Genomic DNA, 20,497 nt, shown 5'->3' with positions numbered 1-20,497 from the left:
GGTCGGAGGCATGTCTGAAGTGTATGCAATCCAGTGCAATGAATCCCTTTAGCCGAAGTGATGCATTCCTTGGGTGAGTTCTTTACTGTCTCCAAGGGGTGAGGATCTTCCAGAGAGCTTCCCTCAGTTTGGGATTTCCCAGAATTAAGACAATGGGTTGAGTAGTTATAGAAGTGACAATAATAACCCAGCAGATAGAAATCATTAAAACGTTTATTGTGCACAGCATGCGAATCTGTCAAATTAAACTTGAAATGTTGGTCAAAAGGAGGAACCCCATCATTTTTGCTGCCCTGTAATGAGACTGCAACTGGGGCTGGCTGAAGCCTGATGCATTATTATTCATCCTCTGTGTGTGTCTGCAGAGGGAAATGAGGATGAGTGTCATGGAAGCAATGTCAAGGACAAGAGGTAAGCAGACATCAAGAGCAACAGCTGCATAAAGGTATGAAGATGCCATATTCAGGGCATTATTGGTGATAGTCACGTTAGATGTTAGATTAGCTGTTTGATTTTCCAGGGATTCTTCATATGAAAGCAAGTATGAAGGGATACCGAGGGTGATGGACCCCATGACAGACCCCAGGAGCATCCAGGGCACCATCTTCGAGATCCTCATCGTCAGCCTGATGAAGAGGTGGTGGTTGAAGTCCACAATCTTCACACAGTAGAAGATGCAGAGGCAGGCGGAGAACCAGAAAGTGGTGCTGCTAGAGATTGTTCCAAATGCAAACAGGACTCGAATATCGACATAGATACGAATAACGTTCATTAGACTGTAAACGATAAAATTACACTGATAAAATATGGATCCGATTCCGAGAGACACTAAGATGAGATCACAGGTATTCAACCTTCTTCCTTGAGCCCAGGCCAGGAGATAGAACACCACAATGAATGCATTGGCGAGAATTCCAATCAAGGTCAATGCAATGTTCACAAATTCTGTCATAAATGTATCCTCCATTTTCTGTCCTTTTGTTATCCGTTCGCTGATGGAATTCACAAACAGCAATACTGGTCGCACCTAAGGCTTCTCTAGGTTTCTTGCACAGGGATCTTTTAAAATGAGTCCTGAACCGACAGCTGCACCTGGTTCAAATTACCACTCATGTCTTTCTTGTCATAAGCATGCATTCAGCTTTGCATCGATGCAAATCTGACCGATTTTTCCATCCTCATTCTTAACCATGTTTAAGATCAGATAAGCTATTTGACAGTCTAAATCTACAATTTGAAGCTGAATTTAGATTTGCTTTCTCTATGACCAAAAACAAATTGAATATAGTTGTTTTAAAACAGAAGTAATCGCCAAATGTATTCTATCATTCTCCTTTAAATGGGCTTCCCACGAAAGAGTGCATTCAGTAATTCACTCTAATATTTATACATTCTTAATGATTTTAAATTATTTTAATAAAAAAAAAAAAATATATATATATATATATCTAATATACATTATAGTAAATATTGATCTCGATGAAAGCATGTATTATTAAGAAACGTCCATGCTAACACCAATGCTATATATCACCAGTGATTTTCGTATGACACTAATGTGGTGAATTCCTTTATTTGAACTGTTTTATTCATCTTATCTTTAAATGGTCAAAAATGTTGGCCCACTGGTGTGAGTACAGGTACACATCTTATTGAACCTTAATATTTGATACAGTTGCATGCGATAGATTTAAAACATTTATTTTTAATTTTCTTTATTGTTGAAACATGAGAGCACATTAATCATACAGTTACATCATGACCAAAGCTTTAGGTGGTATGAAAAAACTAGGGGGGCGCTTAAAGGGGTGTGGCCACAGTAATTATGTGCGTGGCTTAAAAACACCAACTAAAAATCTGTGCTCAGCAGAGTGTGCCGCCCGACTTGTATTTTGCTATTTATGTCATTGCATGCAGATATATGATACAAGTAACATCATGCCTACAGCAAGTTAGGACTATTAGCTTTGTCAATGGTTGTTTGTTGCTTAAGATACATAAGCAGCAAGTATAGCTTGTATAGGATATTGAAAAAGCTTCCACTTAAAGCCCTGGTGACACCACAACAATGTTGCTGCTCCTGAATTTCTAAAAGAGAAAGGAAATCCAGAAAGAAAATGTCTCTCTTTAAAGGATTTCCCTTGCCCTACAATGCTGACCTGGCATGAAGTAATGCCATATTTCTCCACTAGTGAGAAGTGAGCAGTGTGAGCAGATGCACATCGATGTGCCTGCGGTCACTGCAGTCCAGAAAAAAACGGACCCCCTGTGCCGGGGCACAAAACAGAGCCCGATAGAGACCCGTTTCGAGGTCTCCTTTGAAAAACTGCCGGTGCTCAGACCTGGTAAGATCCGGCCCACTTAAAGTCCTGATCATGGCCATAGTAGGAATTCACAAATCCCTCAAAGAAGGATAGCATAGAACATCAATGAGCAATGACACTATTTGCAGTTTACAAAAACGGGTGAACCACAGCCATGCATTAAGCCTGTCCCAGACGGCGTTACCTGGCAGCCATCTACATACCATGATAACAGCTGTGGATCAGTCAACCTAGTGGGCATTATATCCACCAGGAGGCGAACCCATTTTCCTCGTGCATAGCCTATCATGTAGCAACTTGGCCACGCATCTAACTCCACAATGAGGTACAATGTCCTCGTTCACTCCCCCTCCGCCCTTCCCACTCTCCTTGCCCACAAGGTATGTTTGATAAAACCCCCAGTGGTTTTTAGGGCAACTCTGAGGAGGGAGTAGCTCACCATATACGTGCAACTGAGTGTTGCAGTAGACCATGTCTGTATGCCATTCAACCAGGATGGGAACTGGGCCCCTTGCCCAGCGCATCGCTGTCCGGTAATAGCCTAATAGACACCAGGGGTCTGGTTGCTTTTTCCACCCCCTTGTCAAATCACAGAAGAGCAAACATAGGGTCAACTGTCAATGGGGAACACCAGTAATCTTACTCACTTCTCAGAATATTACTTTTCAGAACTCTGCTATCTCTGTGCAGTACCATGCCACATGCATAAAATCAGCCACACTTGTGCGGCATCTCGGGCACTGCATGGAGTATCATAACCTTTATTTGCAAAGTCTTTCTGGGGTGTAGTAAACTCGATTGACATATTTAAAATGTATGAGTCTATGTTACCCATTTAGTGATACCGATTTGGTCACAGTACAACAGTATCTCCACTCTTCATCATTTATGGTCTTGCCTAAGTCTGTCTGCCACTCCTGCAGCGTGGACCTTCGTGACCAGCCCGGTGGAGGAAGTGCATGATTGAATCAGTGCCTACAGGGCAGGAAGGGCAGGGGGTTTCTGCATGTCCTCCTCCAAGAATTCCCGCAGGGGGTGAGGCACGGTAAAATATTGAAAGCGGGCAAGGGGGTTCTGTGCTTGTTCTCTATCCCGGAATACGTCCCAGCTCTTCTCCTCCACTTCTTGGAATAACTCCCCATCTCGTTGACCCCAGAACTTTTAATGTGGTTACTATGCCTTTCTCCCAACTCGGCAGAAACCAAAAGCACCAATCCATTGGAACATGTGGGTAATATAGTAAGGGGCTGGCCTGCTGCTCCAGTAGTTTCTGCCAAGCATGTTTCACAGAATTAGGAGAGTCATATATGCCGTGGCATGTAGAAGCTTGTGGAATAGCGTCTGTGGGAGAGTGAGGAGATGTTGAGCATCTCTTTTAATGTACAGGTGTGATAGATCCTGTGGACCAGGTAGCCTGCGGTACGCTACCGTGCACTGCACCGTTCTATAGTACTATTCAAAGTGTGGCGCGATTAGCCCCACATATCATGCGACAAGGTAAAAACTTACCACTGCACCCTATGCCAACCGAAAGGAGCTAAATACACAACTCTGTAAACAGTGACTTTGGTAGAAGCATTGGGATATGGTGTGATATGAATACAAATCTGGGGAGTACCATCATTTTCATGAGCATTATCCACCCCATTAGAGACAGGAGACGTTTAATCCAGCACTCAAAATCTTCTCCAAATTTGTACATTGCTTTGCCATAGTTATCTCTCAGAAACTGCACAGGGTCTGCGTGTATTTGTTTCCCCAAGTACAGGACAGAATCAGTCATCCAATGAAGAGGGAATTCCAGCTCTATAGGTGTCATTGCGGGAGTGATCAGGAAGATTATTGATTTGACCCAGTTTATCTTGAGGCATGAAAGCCCCCCAAATCTCACCCCTTCTCGTTGCATGGTGAGAGGTTGCTCTTAGGGTCTCAGACATATATTAGGGTATCATCTGCATATGCTGATATAACGAGGTTATAAACTGGGAAGCATGGTCCCCTATGCCCATGGTGTTCTTGGAGAGTGCCCATCAATGGCTCTGCCACCAGTGCAAACAGTCAGGGCGATAGGGGGCATAGCTGTCTGGTTCCCCTAGTGATTGCTATTGGGGTCGTCATAGTGTTTCCCACTCAAATCTGAGCCATTGGCTATATGTACAGGACTTCCATCAGTCTCAGAAAGACGTCTTCCACCCTGACCCGGTGAAGGACAGCTCAAACAAAGGCCCACTCCACAGAATCAAACACTTTTTCCGCATCTAACACGGCAGCTGCCCTCACGTTCAGATGTACATGCTGTATAACACCAAATAGAGTATGGGTGTTATATATCAAACTTCGACCTGGGACAAATCCAGCCTGTTTCTGTCGCACTACTCCTGGCAGCAGAGAGGCCAACCTATTGGCCAAAACTTTACCGTATATTTTAGTGTCAATATTTAATAAGGATCACAGCCTGTACAAGGAGTAATTCTCGGGGTCCTCCCAGGCTTCAAGAGAGTAACAATGAATGCTTCTCACATTGAGGGAATCATCCCTCTAGAATCTGGATTTGAGGGAATCATCCTACTAGCATCTGCCACCTCTTCATAAAGTGGGACCAAATGCACGATAAGGAGATCTTGATAGGCCTTGTAAAAGGCCACCGTTAAGCCATCCATGCCTGGTGCCAGATGGCATACTAAGGAGGGCAGCACATACCTCCTTAGGGTGCAGTGGAGCCATTAGGTGCTCGTTGTGCTCCGCTGTGAGCCACGTCATAGCAATATGCTCTAGTTGATCCTTAATAGCCTCTTCGTCAGGTGTGACCCAGGTGCAATATAGATCAGCATAGTGTCCGCGATGACAGCTGTGTCATAAAGCAATTGCTCCCCTTCATCTTGGATGCCTATGATCACCTTGGTTTCCCTTCTGGAGCATGCTAGCATCGCAAGAGAGGCTCCCAGTTGCTCCCCCTCTCCATAAGTCTTTTGAACAGCATATTTACCAAGGTGTTTGACCTTCTCAGTAGCTGTATCTTGATATTCTTCCATTTTACTTTACATTTTTTCCTAATCTGCTAGGGTCACCATCCCTCTCGTGCCTAGTTTCCAAGTTTGCTATCTCCTTTTCCAAGCGTGCCAATCTGCCCCATATGATCTAAGGATCACAGCATGTTTAGTGAGATCAATGCCTCTAATATAAACTTTGAATGTTTCCCACACTGTGATAAAGCTGACGACTGACCCCACATTGACTTAAAAACCCAGTCCAACAGAGAGTAGGGACGGAATCACCAAGTAAGAGCAGCAATCCCTGGGGAGCAAAGCTCCAGGTCCAGTACCACAGGCTAGTGGTCAGAGTAAGTGCAAGGAAGGGGCGTAAACTCAGATACACAAGACATTAAACTCCTAGATATCATCCAGTAGTCTATGTGGGTGTGGATATTGTGGATTGTAGAGTAATGGATGTATCCCCCTCCCTCAGCACAGCGGTGTCTCCATATGTCAGCTAGTCCTGTACGTCCTGCTAGTTCCATAAATACCCTGGCAGCAGCAGCGGATAGGCGGTGAGTAGGATCCCTCGATCGGTCTTGGTATGGATCAAGTACACAGTTGAAATCTCTCCCCCAGATCTGTGGGAGATCACCCCACTGCAGAAGGTGAGCACTGAGGGAGTGATAACACTGAGGGTGATTGGGACCATACACCCCACCAGTGTCACCTCCAAATTGTCTTTTTGTCAGGAAGCAATTATGAATCTCAGCAAAGACATTCGTCAGTCTTAATCCCAAACCACTATCTGCCCATATCAGAACTCCACTCCATGTGCTTGTGTGGAGAACCCTGCAGCATGGTAATGGCCACGTAGTCGCTGTCTTGTGAGTGCGTCACTATCAGGGGGCAGGTGTGTTTCTTGCAAAATCGCTCCATCCACCATATGTTGTTTGAGATAAGCTTTTGTTAACAACGGAAGAGTGATAAATACAAAATACCTCCAGTGGCAATTCAATGAGAAAACCAATGAGAAAACAAGAAAAACAAAAATAGCTAAACCTGGTGAAGGAACCCAAAAGTTAAATATAAAAAGAACCCTCACTCACCAACCTGGTGGTGACATGCTTCATCATTGGGTTCCCACTGGAAGGACCGAATGTCCTCCCAGTGTGCTACTACGCCTGTTTACAGCGGAGCTGGTTCTTTTGTGTGTTGATGCAGTGAAAAACCAAAAGTGATAAATGAGTGCAAAACTTAAAAAATGCGTAGTTGTGACTGTCAACTACTTTATTAATAGTCCAACCAGCATTAGTTAAAAACAGGTGAATTTTGGACTACCAAGTAGGTTTTTTAAAATTGAAAACCCTTAGTCCTCTGAAAAATTGATCAACATGTTTTAGCTTTGGAGCCAGAATCGCTCAGCATTCGTCAGGACCGTAAATGTAATCCTCCGGCGGTATGCACGCGCTAAGGCGCACCCAACCGTGAGGATATAGATGTGAAACATTTTTGGGTAAAAATTGTAGTAAATTACTCACGGATTTACCCGCGGGGGCACGCTCAGTAATTTACTGGGGCCTTCTATCTGTAGGGAGGAAGCAGAACAGTAATTCAAGAGATATATTAATCACATGATTACATTTATACCTTGTAACAGAAATCACAGGGCAGTGTTTCCAAACCCTTGCCTTCACCAGCTGGCACCCATAATGGTGGCACACAATTCATGCAAGCATATATCGTGCTTAAGTTGCCAAGAAATGGACTTTTCTTCACTTCTTGGTATTGCCATATTGCAACAAATCAACTGTTATTGAGGAGTCAAAGAGGATGAAATTAAGGCGACTATAATTGTTGCAGCAATTTGTCTGAGGCTGCAAGCTATTCAAACTATTCAGTAGGAAAGAACCACGCCTCAGGTCATACAAAGGAAATTATTAGTAATAGCAATGCACGCTGTTTAAAATCACAAACTAACCGTAACAGAACCCGTGAGAGCTCCGTTATTAGTTCAAATCATTGAAGGATAAACGACTTCTCCTGGGACTTACAAAATGCGCTTTTTGTCCGCATGTCATGGGCATACACGGCAGGGGTTTCCTTCACGCCATGCAATCTGTAATTGGAATAGTGAGAAAGCTGTTAGTATCTCCCCGCAACGTCCGCGTTGCTTAGACTTTCTCACTCCCAATCGCATTGCCTCTCAAAACTCCCGCCTTGCTACACCACTTACTTTTTTGCCGGCGGCTCCCCACAGGCAACCTATCGTTTGCACTTCCGTGGCCCGAATGAACGTCGGACCAGGGCGCCGCGGTGTGAGATAACGTCAAACGCGGGTCACGTGACTCGCGTATCATGACGTTTGTTTCTATACCTTTCTTCTTAAAGGGCCAAAAGTTGTTTCAAGTTTAAAACTTTATTGTGATGCTCAGAGTGTTCGAGCTTGACACTCCGCGAACTCAAATGTTGAGGGCCAGAAGTTTGCATGTTTATAAGAGCGGTTTCAAGACGAGAACTTTATTATTCCGCTCAGAAACTACGCGTTTGACATTCTATGATCTCCCAGGGCATTTTCACATGTTGATCCAGTGTAAATGCCCCACAAGTTATTCACATGTTATTAAAGGAAAATATAAAACTTTTGTATGTTATTTTTAAGTACATGTTGGTAGAAGCTAATGCTTATTGGTACTTATAGGGTGCTCTGTCTTGGCTGGTATGGATGTATTTGTGCACAGAGAGGGGTACCCAATGTTCCCTTGTTTATAATATGTGGAGAAACGATCTTTTCAGAGAGAAGTAGGGTGTGTTTTATTCATCTGCATTCTTTGCAGGTCATGCTGTTAACGTCGCAACACTGATCCCCATGGAATGTCATTGTTCAATCCTGAACGGTGACTAGACAGACGATGGATCCATCTCTGTTCTTTCTCGAACAGACTCTTTTCATTACCACCGGTGATATGCTCAATAATGGTCCATTGCATGTCGTTTGGTGTATGATTTCTCTCAATGAAATGATTTGTCAGCTTGGTAGCATTCCTCTTACATTGAACGTTACTCCGATGTTCACAAATCCTCAATTTGACATGTCTAGTTGTCATTCCATCATACTTGAGGTCACAAGGGCATGTTATTAAATAACCACATTACATGTGCTACAGTTCGTGTGGCTGCGTTGTACCCACTGTTTCCCAGGTTCGATATTTAGAAACTTTGTATGTACAGTTAAATGGCAGACACTACAATTCCCGCATAGGAAATGGCCCATCACAGCTGGGAGCCCTCAGGTGTTAAGTTCTGTAGTTTCCTGTCTACTATGATGTTTTACTGGGCGAGTGTGAACTAGTGACTCTTTAAGGCTTGTGGCTCTCTTTTAGGAAAATAGGGGTTCGCCCCAGTTAAATTGGTTGCTTGTTATGATCTTCCAGTGTTTTTGGATGCAGCGACTCACGGCATTTGACAAAGGATTGAAGGTGCTTACACACGTTAAAGGTACCTCCGTTGTTGTTTCTTTCGGGTATGAGTCCAGTAAAGCATCCCTGTGCTGGTTGGTAGCTCTCTTCCTACTTGTAGCAAGAATCTTTTTTGGGTTTCCACGTAATTCCAACTTTTTTGTCAATTCATCTGCTTGGATCTTAAAATCATCCTTCTCACTGCAGTTCCTCCTGATGCAGAGGTATTGTCCAAACGGGAGGTTCTCCCTCAGGGGACGCGGGTGGAAACTGGAAAAGTGCAACAAAAAATTTTTGGATGTCGATTTATAAAAGGTTTTTGTTTGGATCAGATTCTCTCGTTTGTTGATTGTCACATCAAGGAACATAATACTCTCTTTTGCATACTCATGGGTAAATTTAAGATGAGGATCGCAGTGGTTGATCCAGTCAAAGAAAGGGAGAAGTGTTGCCTCTTCACCTTTCCATATCATGAGGACATCCTCCATATAACGTTGCCATAGAACGATGTTGGATGCAAAAGGGTTTTCCGGAACCAGAATGAATTTCTTCCCAAAACTATAGACATACAGTCCTTCCACCGAAGGGGCAAAAGTACTGCCCATAGAAGTCCCTATTACTTGAAGGAAGATCTTGCCTTCATATTCAAAAAAGTTCCGCTTCAGTGCCAGTGTGGCACAATTAACTACAAAAGAGCGGGTTGTGGAAAAATCCCAGGTGGTTTGTTCTAGAGCCTCAGCAACCACCTTGATGATCTCGTCTTGTGGTATGCAGGTGTAAAGGCTTTCGATATCGAGAGTGACCAGGAAACATGGTTCCTCTTGCATCTCGATTGTCCGTAGCATTGCTAGCAGGCTCTTAGTATCCTTTATGTACGTCTGTGTAGATTGTATTATTGGTTTCAAAAAGAAATTGCAGTATTGCGATAAAGGTTCATATAGAGACCCGATGCCTGAGACTATCGGTCGTCCAGGTGGTGGCAGGATGTTTTTATGGGTTTTCGGTAACGTATAAAAATACGGTACTTTCCCACTTAAGGACATCAGGAAATCAGATTCTTGTTTTGAAATCCAACCTTCCCGTTCAGCTGTGGAGACTAGCTCACAGAACTCATTGCAGAGATTTTCCGAGGGATCTTCTCTCAGGAGTACATAGTTATTGTTGTTGTTATTCAGTAATCGTTGGCATTCACGGTCATAATCCAGTTTATCCTGAATCACTATGCCTCTGCCTTTGTCGGCACTTTTGATCACGATTTCTGTGTTCTGTTTAAGTGACTGGATCGCTTGATATTCAGTCGCTTTCAAGTTCTTAAAAGGGGTTGGATTAGTTAAGGTTTCCACCTCATGTAGTACAGCCTGTTCAAAGGCTAAAATCTCAGGCAGTATGAGATGTGGTGGAGGGGTAAAGTTTGATTACAGTTTGAATGGCGTGTCATACAGAGTGGTGTTTGGTAGTTCATTTTCCTTCTTTTCAAAAAAGCTCTTCAATCTCAGTTTCCTAAAAAACTCACTGAGCTCAAATTGTAATTTGAACCGATACAGTCGGGGAGGAGGTATGAACCCCAAGCCTTTTTCCAGAACTGTTTTTTCTGCTGCGCCTAGCATATATGAGGACAAATTTGGAAAAGGGGCGACCACTCGGTCCCCCCGAACGTATGGTAGGGTGCCCGGATCCCCCCGGGAAACCATTTTGGGCGGGGGGCGTGTCTCGGCTGGTATGCCCGAAGCGGCGCAGCCGGGGCGCGCCTTTTCCCGCCCAAGAAGGTTTGTCCTAGACACCTACACCGATGGCCACGCCCCGTAGGCGTACCAGAGGAGGGTACACGCCCTCCCGAAGAGGAATAAAGGGAGCAACAATCCAAAGAAGCATCCTCTTGTTCCTGTGCTTGGAAGCTGCACCCTCTCGTTGCACGTGAGCCCTCGACGGAACAAGGAGCAATTTTTGAGAACTTGTAATTTTTGTGTTTCTCTTCCAGGAGCCTTCTCCCCCAGCGACTTCGGACCTTCCGGACCCAGGACCTCGTTGAGCAGCTAAGCAGCAAGGGTCGAGTATCCGACAACGATGCCTGGCAAGAAGGTCGGAAAGAAGGCAGGGACGGAGCAGATGCTCCGCATGCTGATGAAAGATATGGCGAGCATGAAAAAGCAGATGGCGGCAATGAATAATACGGGCAGACCGAAGAAAGTCATCGGACCTGCATTGCCGGGAGTAGTCCCCGCAGGGAGAGGTAAAAGGGCCAGGAATAGGGAGGCAGGGGGGGAGTCCCCAATTCCCGAGTCACCCCCGGTAAGCCCAGTTAGTCCAAGCGAGGCCCCGGTACCGATCCCGGATGCGGGCCAACCGATTCCGGTTGTAGTTACGCCCACCAGCGGGGAGGAAATGCCTCCGGAGTTGGCCGCCCAGTTGGCCGCATGGCTTGGTAAGAATACCGAGGGTACAGCGGCACCAGGAGACACGGCCAAAGAGGCTAGGTTGCTAATGAAGCAGTTGCGGCAATCGCGAGATGCTGCGAAGGCGAATCTCCCTCTTGTCCCCCCACAGAGTCCCTCGGAAGAACCAGCGGCTGGCGGTGGAAAATCAGCGGGACCAGCTATGGAGTCTGGTAAGCAGCCGTTGCCAATGGCAAATGGGGGGTTTTTGCCCTCAAGAAGGGAGAAAGTAGTTCAGCATATTCCACTGGCCACGAAAGAGATGATTTGGGCTGATAAATATGTAAATATGTTTTCACTCCTGACTGACCATCACGAGATTGAGTATGTTAAGGCTCAGAAGGATTTGTTGCATCCGAGTGTGTGGCGCGCAAAAATGGCGGGCTTCAGGGTGGATGAGACGATCTCTAATTGGGCCAAGGCCTTTGGGATGTTTACTGCTATTATGGGTGAACGTAAGCCAGAGATTATGACTGAATTAGCCTGTTATCAGACACGCATAATGGATTTCTATGAAACATATGAGGGCGATCAATGGAGGGGTTATGATAGTAAGTTTCGTAAGGCCAAGGAGCACGATTAGTCTCTGACGTGGGACTGTCTCGACTCCGTCTCTTGGCAGAAGCAGCTCCGGCTGGGGACGACGAAGTCGTCCTCGCTTGGCGAGTATGGGTCGGCGCCTTCCCGCCATCAATCGGCGGCGCCCTTTCAAGCGAGCCCCGCAGGTGATCACCAACCCAGGAGTGGTGGGAATGGGGGTAAAAAAGGGGTTTGCTGGAATTTTAACAGAGGCAAGTGCACAAGGCCGCAAGGGACATGTAAGTTCAGGCATGAGTGTACAGGTTGCGGACATTCCTCACACCCTGAGAGTTCGTGCAGAGCCAAGAATGGGGATACCGGGGGTAGAGGAGGTGCCAAACAGGTCTAATATCGGCCAAGGGGTACAACTACCTACCCCCATACATATCATGGCAATGATCCCCTGGCTAAACGAATACCCTTATCATGTCTCCGCTGGGGTGTTACGGGACGGTTTCTCGTATGGTTTCCACATCCCGGCGGGGGATTTTCGGGGGGACTCACTGTGCAGAAATCAACTGTCCGTTCAGCAGCACCCGGTGGTGGTAGAAAGCAAGATTGCGAAGGAAGTTGCTCGGGCCGGGTTTCCGGCCCATATAGGCACCCGCCAGTTCCTAATTTCATTTGTTCACCGTTGGGAGTTGTCCCCAAGAAGGACCCAGGCGAGTTTAGGTTAATTCATAACTTGTCGGCTCCTAAGGGTCTTTCGGTAAACAATGCGATTGACCCAGGAGTCTGTTCGGTGCGGTACGCATCCTTTGATGAGGCCGTCGCCATGTTGAATCGCCTGGGGCCCGGAGCGCTGATGGCTAAATCGGATATTGAGTCAGCATTCCGGTTGCTCCCGGTACATCCTCAGGATCATCGTCTGTTAGGTTTTGTGTTTCAAGGACGCTATTACATGGATAGATGTATGCCAATGGGTTGCTCCATCTCTTGTGCTTATTTTGAGAAATTCAGCTGTTTTCTGCAATGGGCGTTCACCAGAGCTACGGGCTATACACAGGTTATGCACTACCTAGATGATTTTCTGTTCTTGGGGCCAGCCGGTGACACGGAATGTGCACAGGCTCTACTGGAATTTTGCAACCTTATGAAACGGTTCCGCGTGCCATTGGCACCGGGGAAAACGGTGGGGCCATCTACTTCACTCGAGTTTCTTGGAATTGAGCTCGATTCGGTGGAGGGATGCTTCCGTTTGCCCAGGGTCAAAGTAATGAAATTTAAGGCCTCGCTAGAATTATGCATTAGCAAAGTGAAGGTAACTCTCCATCAGTTGCAGCAAGCGGTGGGCCAGCTTAACTTTGCCCTCAGAGTGATACCAATGGCCCGCCCCTTTTCCCGCTCTATTGCTCAAGCCATGGTCGGTCTCAAAGACGGACATCATCGCACGAGACTGTCTGCAGAGATTCGCCAGGATATGCGCATTTGGTTGGCGTTTCTGGCAGATTTCAACGGTCGAGTGGTATGGAGCGAACCACCAGCGTCCTCGGACGAGCTGGGTTTGTGGACCGACTCGGCAGGGAGCGTGGGATTTGGCGCCATCTTTGGTAATCAATGGTCGGCGCAAACATGGCCGACGTGGTGGCACACCAGTGGGCTAACAGGTAACATTGGGTTTCTTGAGTTGTTTCCCATTTTGGTGACCCTGAAGGCATGGCCGGACAATTTCCGTGATCATTCAGTGGTATTTTGGTCCGATAACATGACCGTGGTTGAATGCATAAATAACCAGGCAGCACGCTGCAAGTTGATTTTGAGATTATTAAAGGAAATTGTACTACTTTGCATGAGACTGAACGTACAGTTTAGGGCGAGGCACGTGCCGGGTGTGTTGAACCACGCGGCTGATGCACTCTCTCGTTCCCATATGCAGGCCTTCAGGGGTTATCTACCTTCCGCGGACCTAGTGGCAGCACCATTTCCCGAAGCCCTCTGGTTACTCGGTGCCCCGGATTACAGGACCTCGTGGGAGCAAGTTTAGCCCCCCAGGACAAGGAAGGCATACGAAGGGGCGTTTCGTTCCTATTGTGCTTTTTGGGTCCAGCGGGAGGGGATAAGTGGGGCCAGGAGGAGTATGTCCTGAAGTTTTTAGTGGCACTCCACAAGGCAGGCCGATCTGTGGCAACGGCCAATAGGCACCGGGCCGCCATTGCATTCATGGCGCAGGCGCATGGCATCAAGGACCCCACATCGTCCTTCCTGGTAAAGAAGGCACTACGTGGGTGGCAACGCCTCGAGGGTCATAAAGCTGACGAGAGGCGCCCGATTGGGTTAGAGAGATTGTCCTTGTTGATGACAGTACTTCCCGCCACATGTTCTTCCCAGTCCGAGGCAGTGCTATTCCGGGCCGCTTTTGCATTAGCATTCCATGGGGCTATGCGGGTGAGCGAGCTGGTGGCAAAAAATAAGCAGGATGTGGGGGGAGGACTGTGTCGGGATCACATTTTGATCAAGGGTGATTCTATTGTAATCACGATAGCCATGTCCAAGACCGATCAAGGTGCTATAGGGGACAGTATTGTTGTCCAGCGCATGCGGGGGTCCCCCATGTGCCCAGTGAAGTGCGTTGAGGAATATTTAGCGCAAAGGGCTGTAACATGGGGGGGAAGCTTGCTGAGACACACTGACGCCACCCCACTGACTAGGTTTCAGTTTCAGCGGGTGCTTACAATGGCAATCGCGGCAGCGGGCATGGACCCGGGCGATTTTGGGACCCATTCCTTTAGGATCGGGGCTGCTACAGAGGCTACAGCCAGGGGTCAAAGTGTGGAACAGGTGAAACAATTGGGGCGTTGGTCCTCTACCTGTTATAAAAGGTATGTGCGGTTGCACATGTTGTGAAGCTAATGTCATGCACTCACGCTTCTTGTCTTTGTTTGATTTACAGTTTCGCGAGCTTACGAGGCGGGGCGGACTGTGCAGTCGACCCGACACCTGGGGACCAGCGGTCAAAGACCACCGGCTGAGGAAAGAGTGGTGTGGGTCGTGGGCCACTCATACGTGAGACGTGCCGCGGACGTATTCAAAGCAGGTGACATGATTCACGCAGCTGGGGAATACGGGTACAGGGTGACCTTCCACGGAAGGGGCGGGCTCTGTATTGACCGGTTTCAATGTTTTGTCGAGGAACTGTTAGGGCGGACAAGGTCACCGCCGTCTATACTCATAGTGCATCTGGGAGGCAATGATTTTGTGCCGCTCGGTCGGCGAGTACTCCTCGAGCGGGTTCTATCCACTGTTAGCTGGTTGGCAAAGAGGATCCCGGGGTGCACAATAGCATGGTCACACATGATTCCAAGGAAGGTGTAGCGGGGGGCCCTATCTGTGCCAGCTTTGAATCATTCAGTTAAGAAAGTCAATAACAAACTGGGTAGTTTGTTTCGCTCGGCGCAGTTGCACTGTATTCCGCATGGATGTATTCGGGGGGATAACATGTATCTCGAAGATGGGGTTCATTTGTCCCGGGAGGGGAATGTCTTACTCATAGGAGACTTCATAGCATGGTTAAAGGGTTTGTATAATCATGACCGTTAGTAGGAGTGTGGGGGGTCCGGATAGCCGGTCAACTATCCGGCCTGTGGCGGTAAGGTCATGATCGGTGAGCAGTAATTTCAAGATCCCTAGAGGAGGGGCGCCACCCATTATGGATGGGAGTGCCCGGGGGAGGGGCCATTGGCCCCTCACACGGGGAGGCGGCACCCACTAAGTGTGGGGTCGCCGAAGGGAAGGCGGTCATAGGCCCCTCCCAGGGGAGGAGGTGGCTCAATGCCCCTCCTAGGAATTTCCCGGGGCCAGGATATCCGCGACGGCGGATGTGATGAACAGTGTGGGGTGGGAGGGGGGTCCACGCTACCTTCTAGACACCTCACACGAGTCCTCGGACGACCATTAAGATGGCGTCGAGTTAAATAAGGGGCCCCCGCTAAGACAAGGTTAATTGGAAGTTGGCACAGAGGTACAGTCCTCTGTGCGCCCGCCCCTCACACGTGAGGGGGAGTTCTGGTAGTAGGGATCTGACACCGGTTACGACCTTGCCGTTGGCCCGTAATGTTAGGATGTACAATTTTTATTTAGAAAGTATGCATTTGCAGGATGTTTAGACTCGGCTAGGAGAACCTTTGTATTAGAGATTTGTTAAGGTTAGCCAATAAACGTGACTGCATCGTAATGTATAAATGAAAAATTGTACATGATATGAAACTTTTATTTTAATGTTTTAATTTTGTTTCATATTTTAATAAATACGGCTGGGAGGGTAACTCCCTCCCGCCTTCCAAAAGTTCAGAACTGCGTCCGTCTTCCCATCCTTGGGGATTGTGTTGGGAGGGGGTGACAGGCATCCCGGCCATATGTCACTAGGCTTTCATGTTGCTTGGGCCTGCTCTCTGATCCAACGTCTTGCTCCGCGTGTTGTCCCCCACTGCTTCTGGTTGTTCCCAGTGGACTTGGTTGGATCCCTTTTGTTTACCCCTGCCTCGTCAGCCCCTGTCTAAAAAAGACAGAGGGTACGTATTTTGATGGAATTGGGGACGTGGGGCAAAGTGCGGATTCCACCCCATCATTGGGGGAAAGGGGGGCTGGAAAGGGTTGTGTTGGTATGGTGCTAGTCCTTGTTGTTGGAAATGAGGTGGCCACCCTTGAAAATTGGGATAACTTTGATTCCCTCGGCCTCTTTCTCGACCCCTCCCTCTATTCCCTCTTTTGATGTTGCCTCCACTTTAGCCACTTGTGTATGAATCTGCTGAGGCGTCTGAGTTATAATCATTCAGAAAAGGGGGTGGTGATGAACAGAGTGTCTGAATTAAGCAGACCACTCTTACCCAGTTCAAAGATCAGGGCTTGATCCATCACCGTTTTTTAGCTCAATGCACCATCCCAGCTCAGAACCTGGCTACATGCAAATTAGTCTGTTCCTGTCCCAGTGCATGATGGGAACAGGGCAAACCAAACTACCAAACCAATTCTTATACTGGGAAGGAAACAAGCTTCCGGGGACCGGTTTCTGGCATTTCAGCCGTCGTCGGCCCGGCTTGCTTGAATCCTGATGGTGCAATGAGCAAGGGACTCACATCTGAGTATACCCTTCCACGCTTATGGTGGACAAAATGATTCAGAAAAGGGGGTGGTGATGAACAGAGTGCCTGAATTAAGCAGACCACTCTTACCCAGTCCAAAGATCAGGGCTTGATCCATCACCGTTTTTTAGCTCACTGCACCATCCCAGCTCAGAACCTGGCTACATGCAAATTAGTCTGTTCCTGTCCCAGTGCATGATGGGAACAGGGCAAACGAAACTACTAAGCTAAAAAACGGTGATGGATCAAGCCCTGATCTGTTGACTGGGTAGGAGTGTTCTGCTTAATTCAGATACTCTGTCCATCACCACCCCCTTTTCTGAATGAGTTATAATCAGTCACTGCTGACGGGACATACTCTGGGCTGGCATAAGGATAGAAGCAGGTATAGGACCAGTGTTTAAGATCTTTCTGCAATTTTTGTGCCTTAGTTTGGGCTAGGTTTTCTTTATATTTGTTCTGCTCCTTATTTAGCTTTTCCAGCTTCTTTTTATAGCCTGTGAGTGTTGCTTTAAAATGGAATTCAGTGGTTTGGATTTCTAATAATAGGGATTCAGACAAACGAAGTGCCGTTTTGATGATTAGAATGCCCCAATCCCTGGTGCAGTGCCACGCAATCTGCGCCCACTCTTTGCGGAACACTGCATCATCCAAGAAGATTCTTGGGGCATTAGTCACTAGTAACCCTTTTGGCGCTGCATTATTGTTCAGATATTCCTTCAGCATAGTGCCATGCAAGATGGCTCTGATGCGACTTCTTTTTAAATCTCCAAGTTTTTCCCAGTCACCTGTCTGAGAGATTGTTTGAGCCAATAGGGTATCAGAAAAGAGGGAAGTTTCCCCCAGTAGGGCATCTACTTCCTCCTTTGAAAAGGAGAGGCCTATATCTCCCATTTTAAAATTGTTTCAGGGAACAAGTTCTCTGAGAGAAATATGCGTGCACTGCTTTTAAATATTCTCTCGCAGCTGTGCACTGCCAAATACTACTTCAAACAATAGGAGAATCAGGGTGTAGACAATCACTCTTTTACCTTTAAGATCAAACTTTTGTTAACAACGGAAGAGTGATAAATACAAAACACCTCAAGTGGCAATTCAATGAGAAAACCAATGAGAAAAAAAGAAAACCAAAAATAGCTAAAACTGGTGAAGGAACACAAAAGTTAATTATAAAAAGAACCCTCACTCACCAACCTGGTGGTGACATGCTTAATCATTGAGTTCCCACTAGAAGGACCGAATGTCCTCCCAGTGTGATACTACGCCTGTTTACAGCAGAGCTGGTTCTTTTGTGTGTTGATGCAGTGAAAAACCAAAAATGATAAATGAGTGCAATACTTAAAAAATGCGTAGTTGTGACTGTCAACTACTTTATTAATAGTCCAACCAGCATTAGTTAAAAACAGGTGAATTTTGGACTACCAAGTAGGTTTTTTAAAATTGAAAACCCTTAGTCCTCTGAAAAATTGGTCAACATGTTTCAGCTCAGGAGCCAGAATCGCTCAGCATTCGTCAGGACCGTAAATGTAATCCTCCGGCAGGATGCACGCGCTAAGGTGAACCCAACCGTGAGGATATAGATGTGAAACATTTTTTTTAAAATTGTAGTGAATTAATCACGGATTTACCCCTGGGGGCACGCTCAGTAATTTACTGGGGCCTTCTATCTGCAGGGAGGAAGCAGAATAGTAATTCAAGAGACATATTAATCACATGATTACATTTATACCTTGTAACAGAAATCACAGAGCAGTGTTTCCAAACCCTTGCCTTCACCAGCTGACACCCATTATGGTGGCACACTATTCATGCAAGCATATATTGGGTCTTAAGTTGCCAAGAAAAGGGAAATATTAACAGAGAGGTCAGAAACTCTCAGAGTCCACAGGGCATCTGCTCTAAAGACTTGCAGCCTGATTCATCAAGCTTTTATGCGCTCGCAAAGGGCCAGATTCTGAGAATCCGGCCCTTTGCGAGAGCGATTTTTGCATTTGGGATTCAGCATCCCAAATGTAAAAATCGCTAATTGCGATCTCGCAATTTTGCGAGGAATGACATTTAAGGAATCTCTATTTGAGATTCCTTAAATGCAATTCAACATCCTATTTAAATTTGCGAATTCGCAATTTCTAGGCGCAATTTACCGCGAGGTCAGACCTCGCGGTAAATTGCGAAAACTCAGAAAAATGCATTTAAATGCATTTTTCTGAGTTGCATGTTACACACACACATGTCCTTTGGACATGTGTGTGTGCAACACCTGTGTCACAGATCATTTGAGGGGTGCTACAGGCTGTCCTTTGGACACCCCTGGCACCCTTCAAATCGCTATCTTATTTGAGATTAGCAAATTGCTAATCGCAAATAAGGAATACTCACCCTTCATTCCTATGGGCCTTTTGGCCCATAGGAATGCATGGGGAGTTTTTCCTTATTTGCGATTAGCAATTTGCTAATCGCAAATACAGAATGTGTAGGAATCCCAAATAATATTGCGATTCCTACATGAATCCCGTTTTGCGAGTCCTTAATAGCGATTCGCTATGAATCGCTATTAGGGCCTCGCAAAACGGGAGAATGATGAATCTGGAGGTAACAGTGTGAACACCAAATACACCCACAGAACATTTGAGAATTCCTCTTCATTGACTCCAATAGTTTTTCATCTTGTCACAGTAAAAATGGGCAACTTCACTCGATGTTCCCATCCTATGGTTTGAACATAAGGACAACCTTGGATGTCTCCATGCTCCTGATTCAACATGAATAGGAGTATTTGCTTAGTTCATTGGTGCCTCACATTCTTGCCAAAAGTTCTCCTCTCGGATCAGATCCATCTCTAATACTCAATATGCTTTTTACTAGCTATGAAATCATGTGAACGCACCTGCAAAGAAAGAACATTGCAGCACAAGCAAATCTTTTACATTGAAAGTTAAGCATTAAGTCATCATTATTATATATAAAAATGATAACTATAGAACTGAGTTGCCTAGTAATTAATTTTTCATTGTGAGTTGCTGCTGGGTGTTCTGTGGTTACGACACTTCAATATTTGTTCTTAAAATAAAGAAGAACCTCTTATCTGCATCCTGCCTCCCTGGTACCTCTTCACATAAATTCATTAAAAGGTTGTTGATGACCCCAAAACGTGCCCCATAGTCATTTATTGAGGTAGGGTTGGATTTTATAGAGGACCAAATTAATATTGCCCCATTGGTTCTCTGGGCTAATATTTGGACGTCCGAGGACCTAACATTCTCAAGGGAAATTATCAAGGGTTGTATTAACCTGGATAATGCCCTGGCGATCCCATGGTTCCGTTTTGTCACAGAAAAATTCAATGCAATTAGCCGGGGCACTATTATGACAACCCTGCTAGCATTCATACAAATATGAAAACGATTATAAAAAAAACCATATCCTGCTGAGGCAAATACGCATCATCAGCATTTGGGGACACATTGTCACTCAGACCTGTCTCCCACACAACAGCAATTTTATCTGTCCTTCACTATTAACGCACAGACTCATTTTTTATGACAAGATTCCATCTTTGCACTTTGCACTTTCTAGTGTCCTTCCCTAAACACTCAGGTTGGAGTGATAAACTCACTGCTTGTCCTTGTGATAATTTAGCAGCTCAGAGGTTTA

General features: G+C 46.1%; 1 protein-coding gene across 1 annotated transcript; it reads right to left on the bottom strand.

The window, feature by feature from the left end:
• Window positions 1-238: 238 nt before the first annotated feature.
• Window positions 239-967, bottom strand: LOC147684067 (taste receptor type 2 member 41-like). Its single transcript, XM_086942595.1, has one exon. The coding sequence runs from the start codon at window positions 965-967 to the stop codon at window positions 239-241; it is 729 nt and encodes a 242-aa protein (XP_086798721.1).
• Window positions 968-20,497: the final 19,530 nt, after the last annotated feature.

This window comes from Lissotriton vulgaris, chromosome 11, assembly GCF_964263255.1.
Source record: "Lissotriton vulgaris chromosome 11, aLisVul1.2, whole genome shotgun sequence".
Classification (NCBI taxonomy): Eukaryota; Metazoa; Chordata; class Amphibia; order Caudata; family Salamandridae; genus Lissotriton; species Lissotriton vulgaris.
Note: the sequence above shows the minus strand (reverse complement) of the source record. Positions and strands in the feature narration are given on the sequence as shown.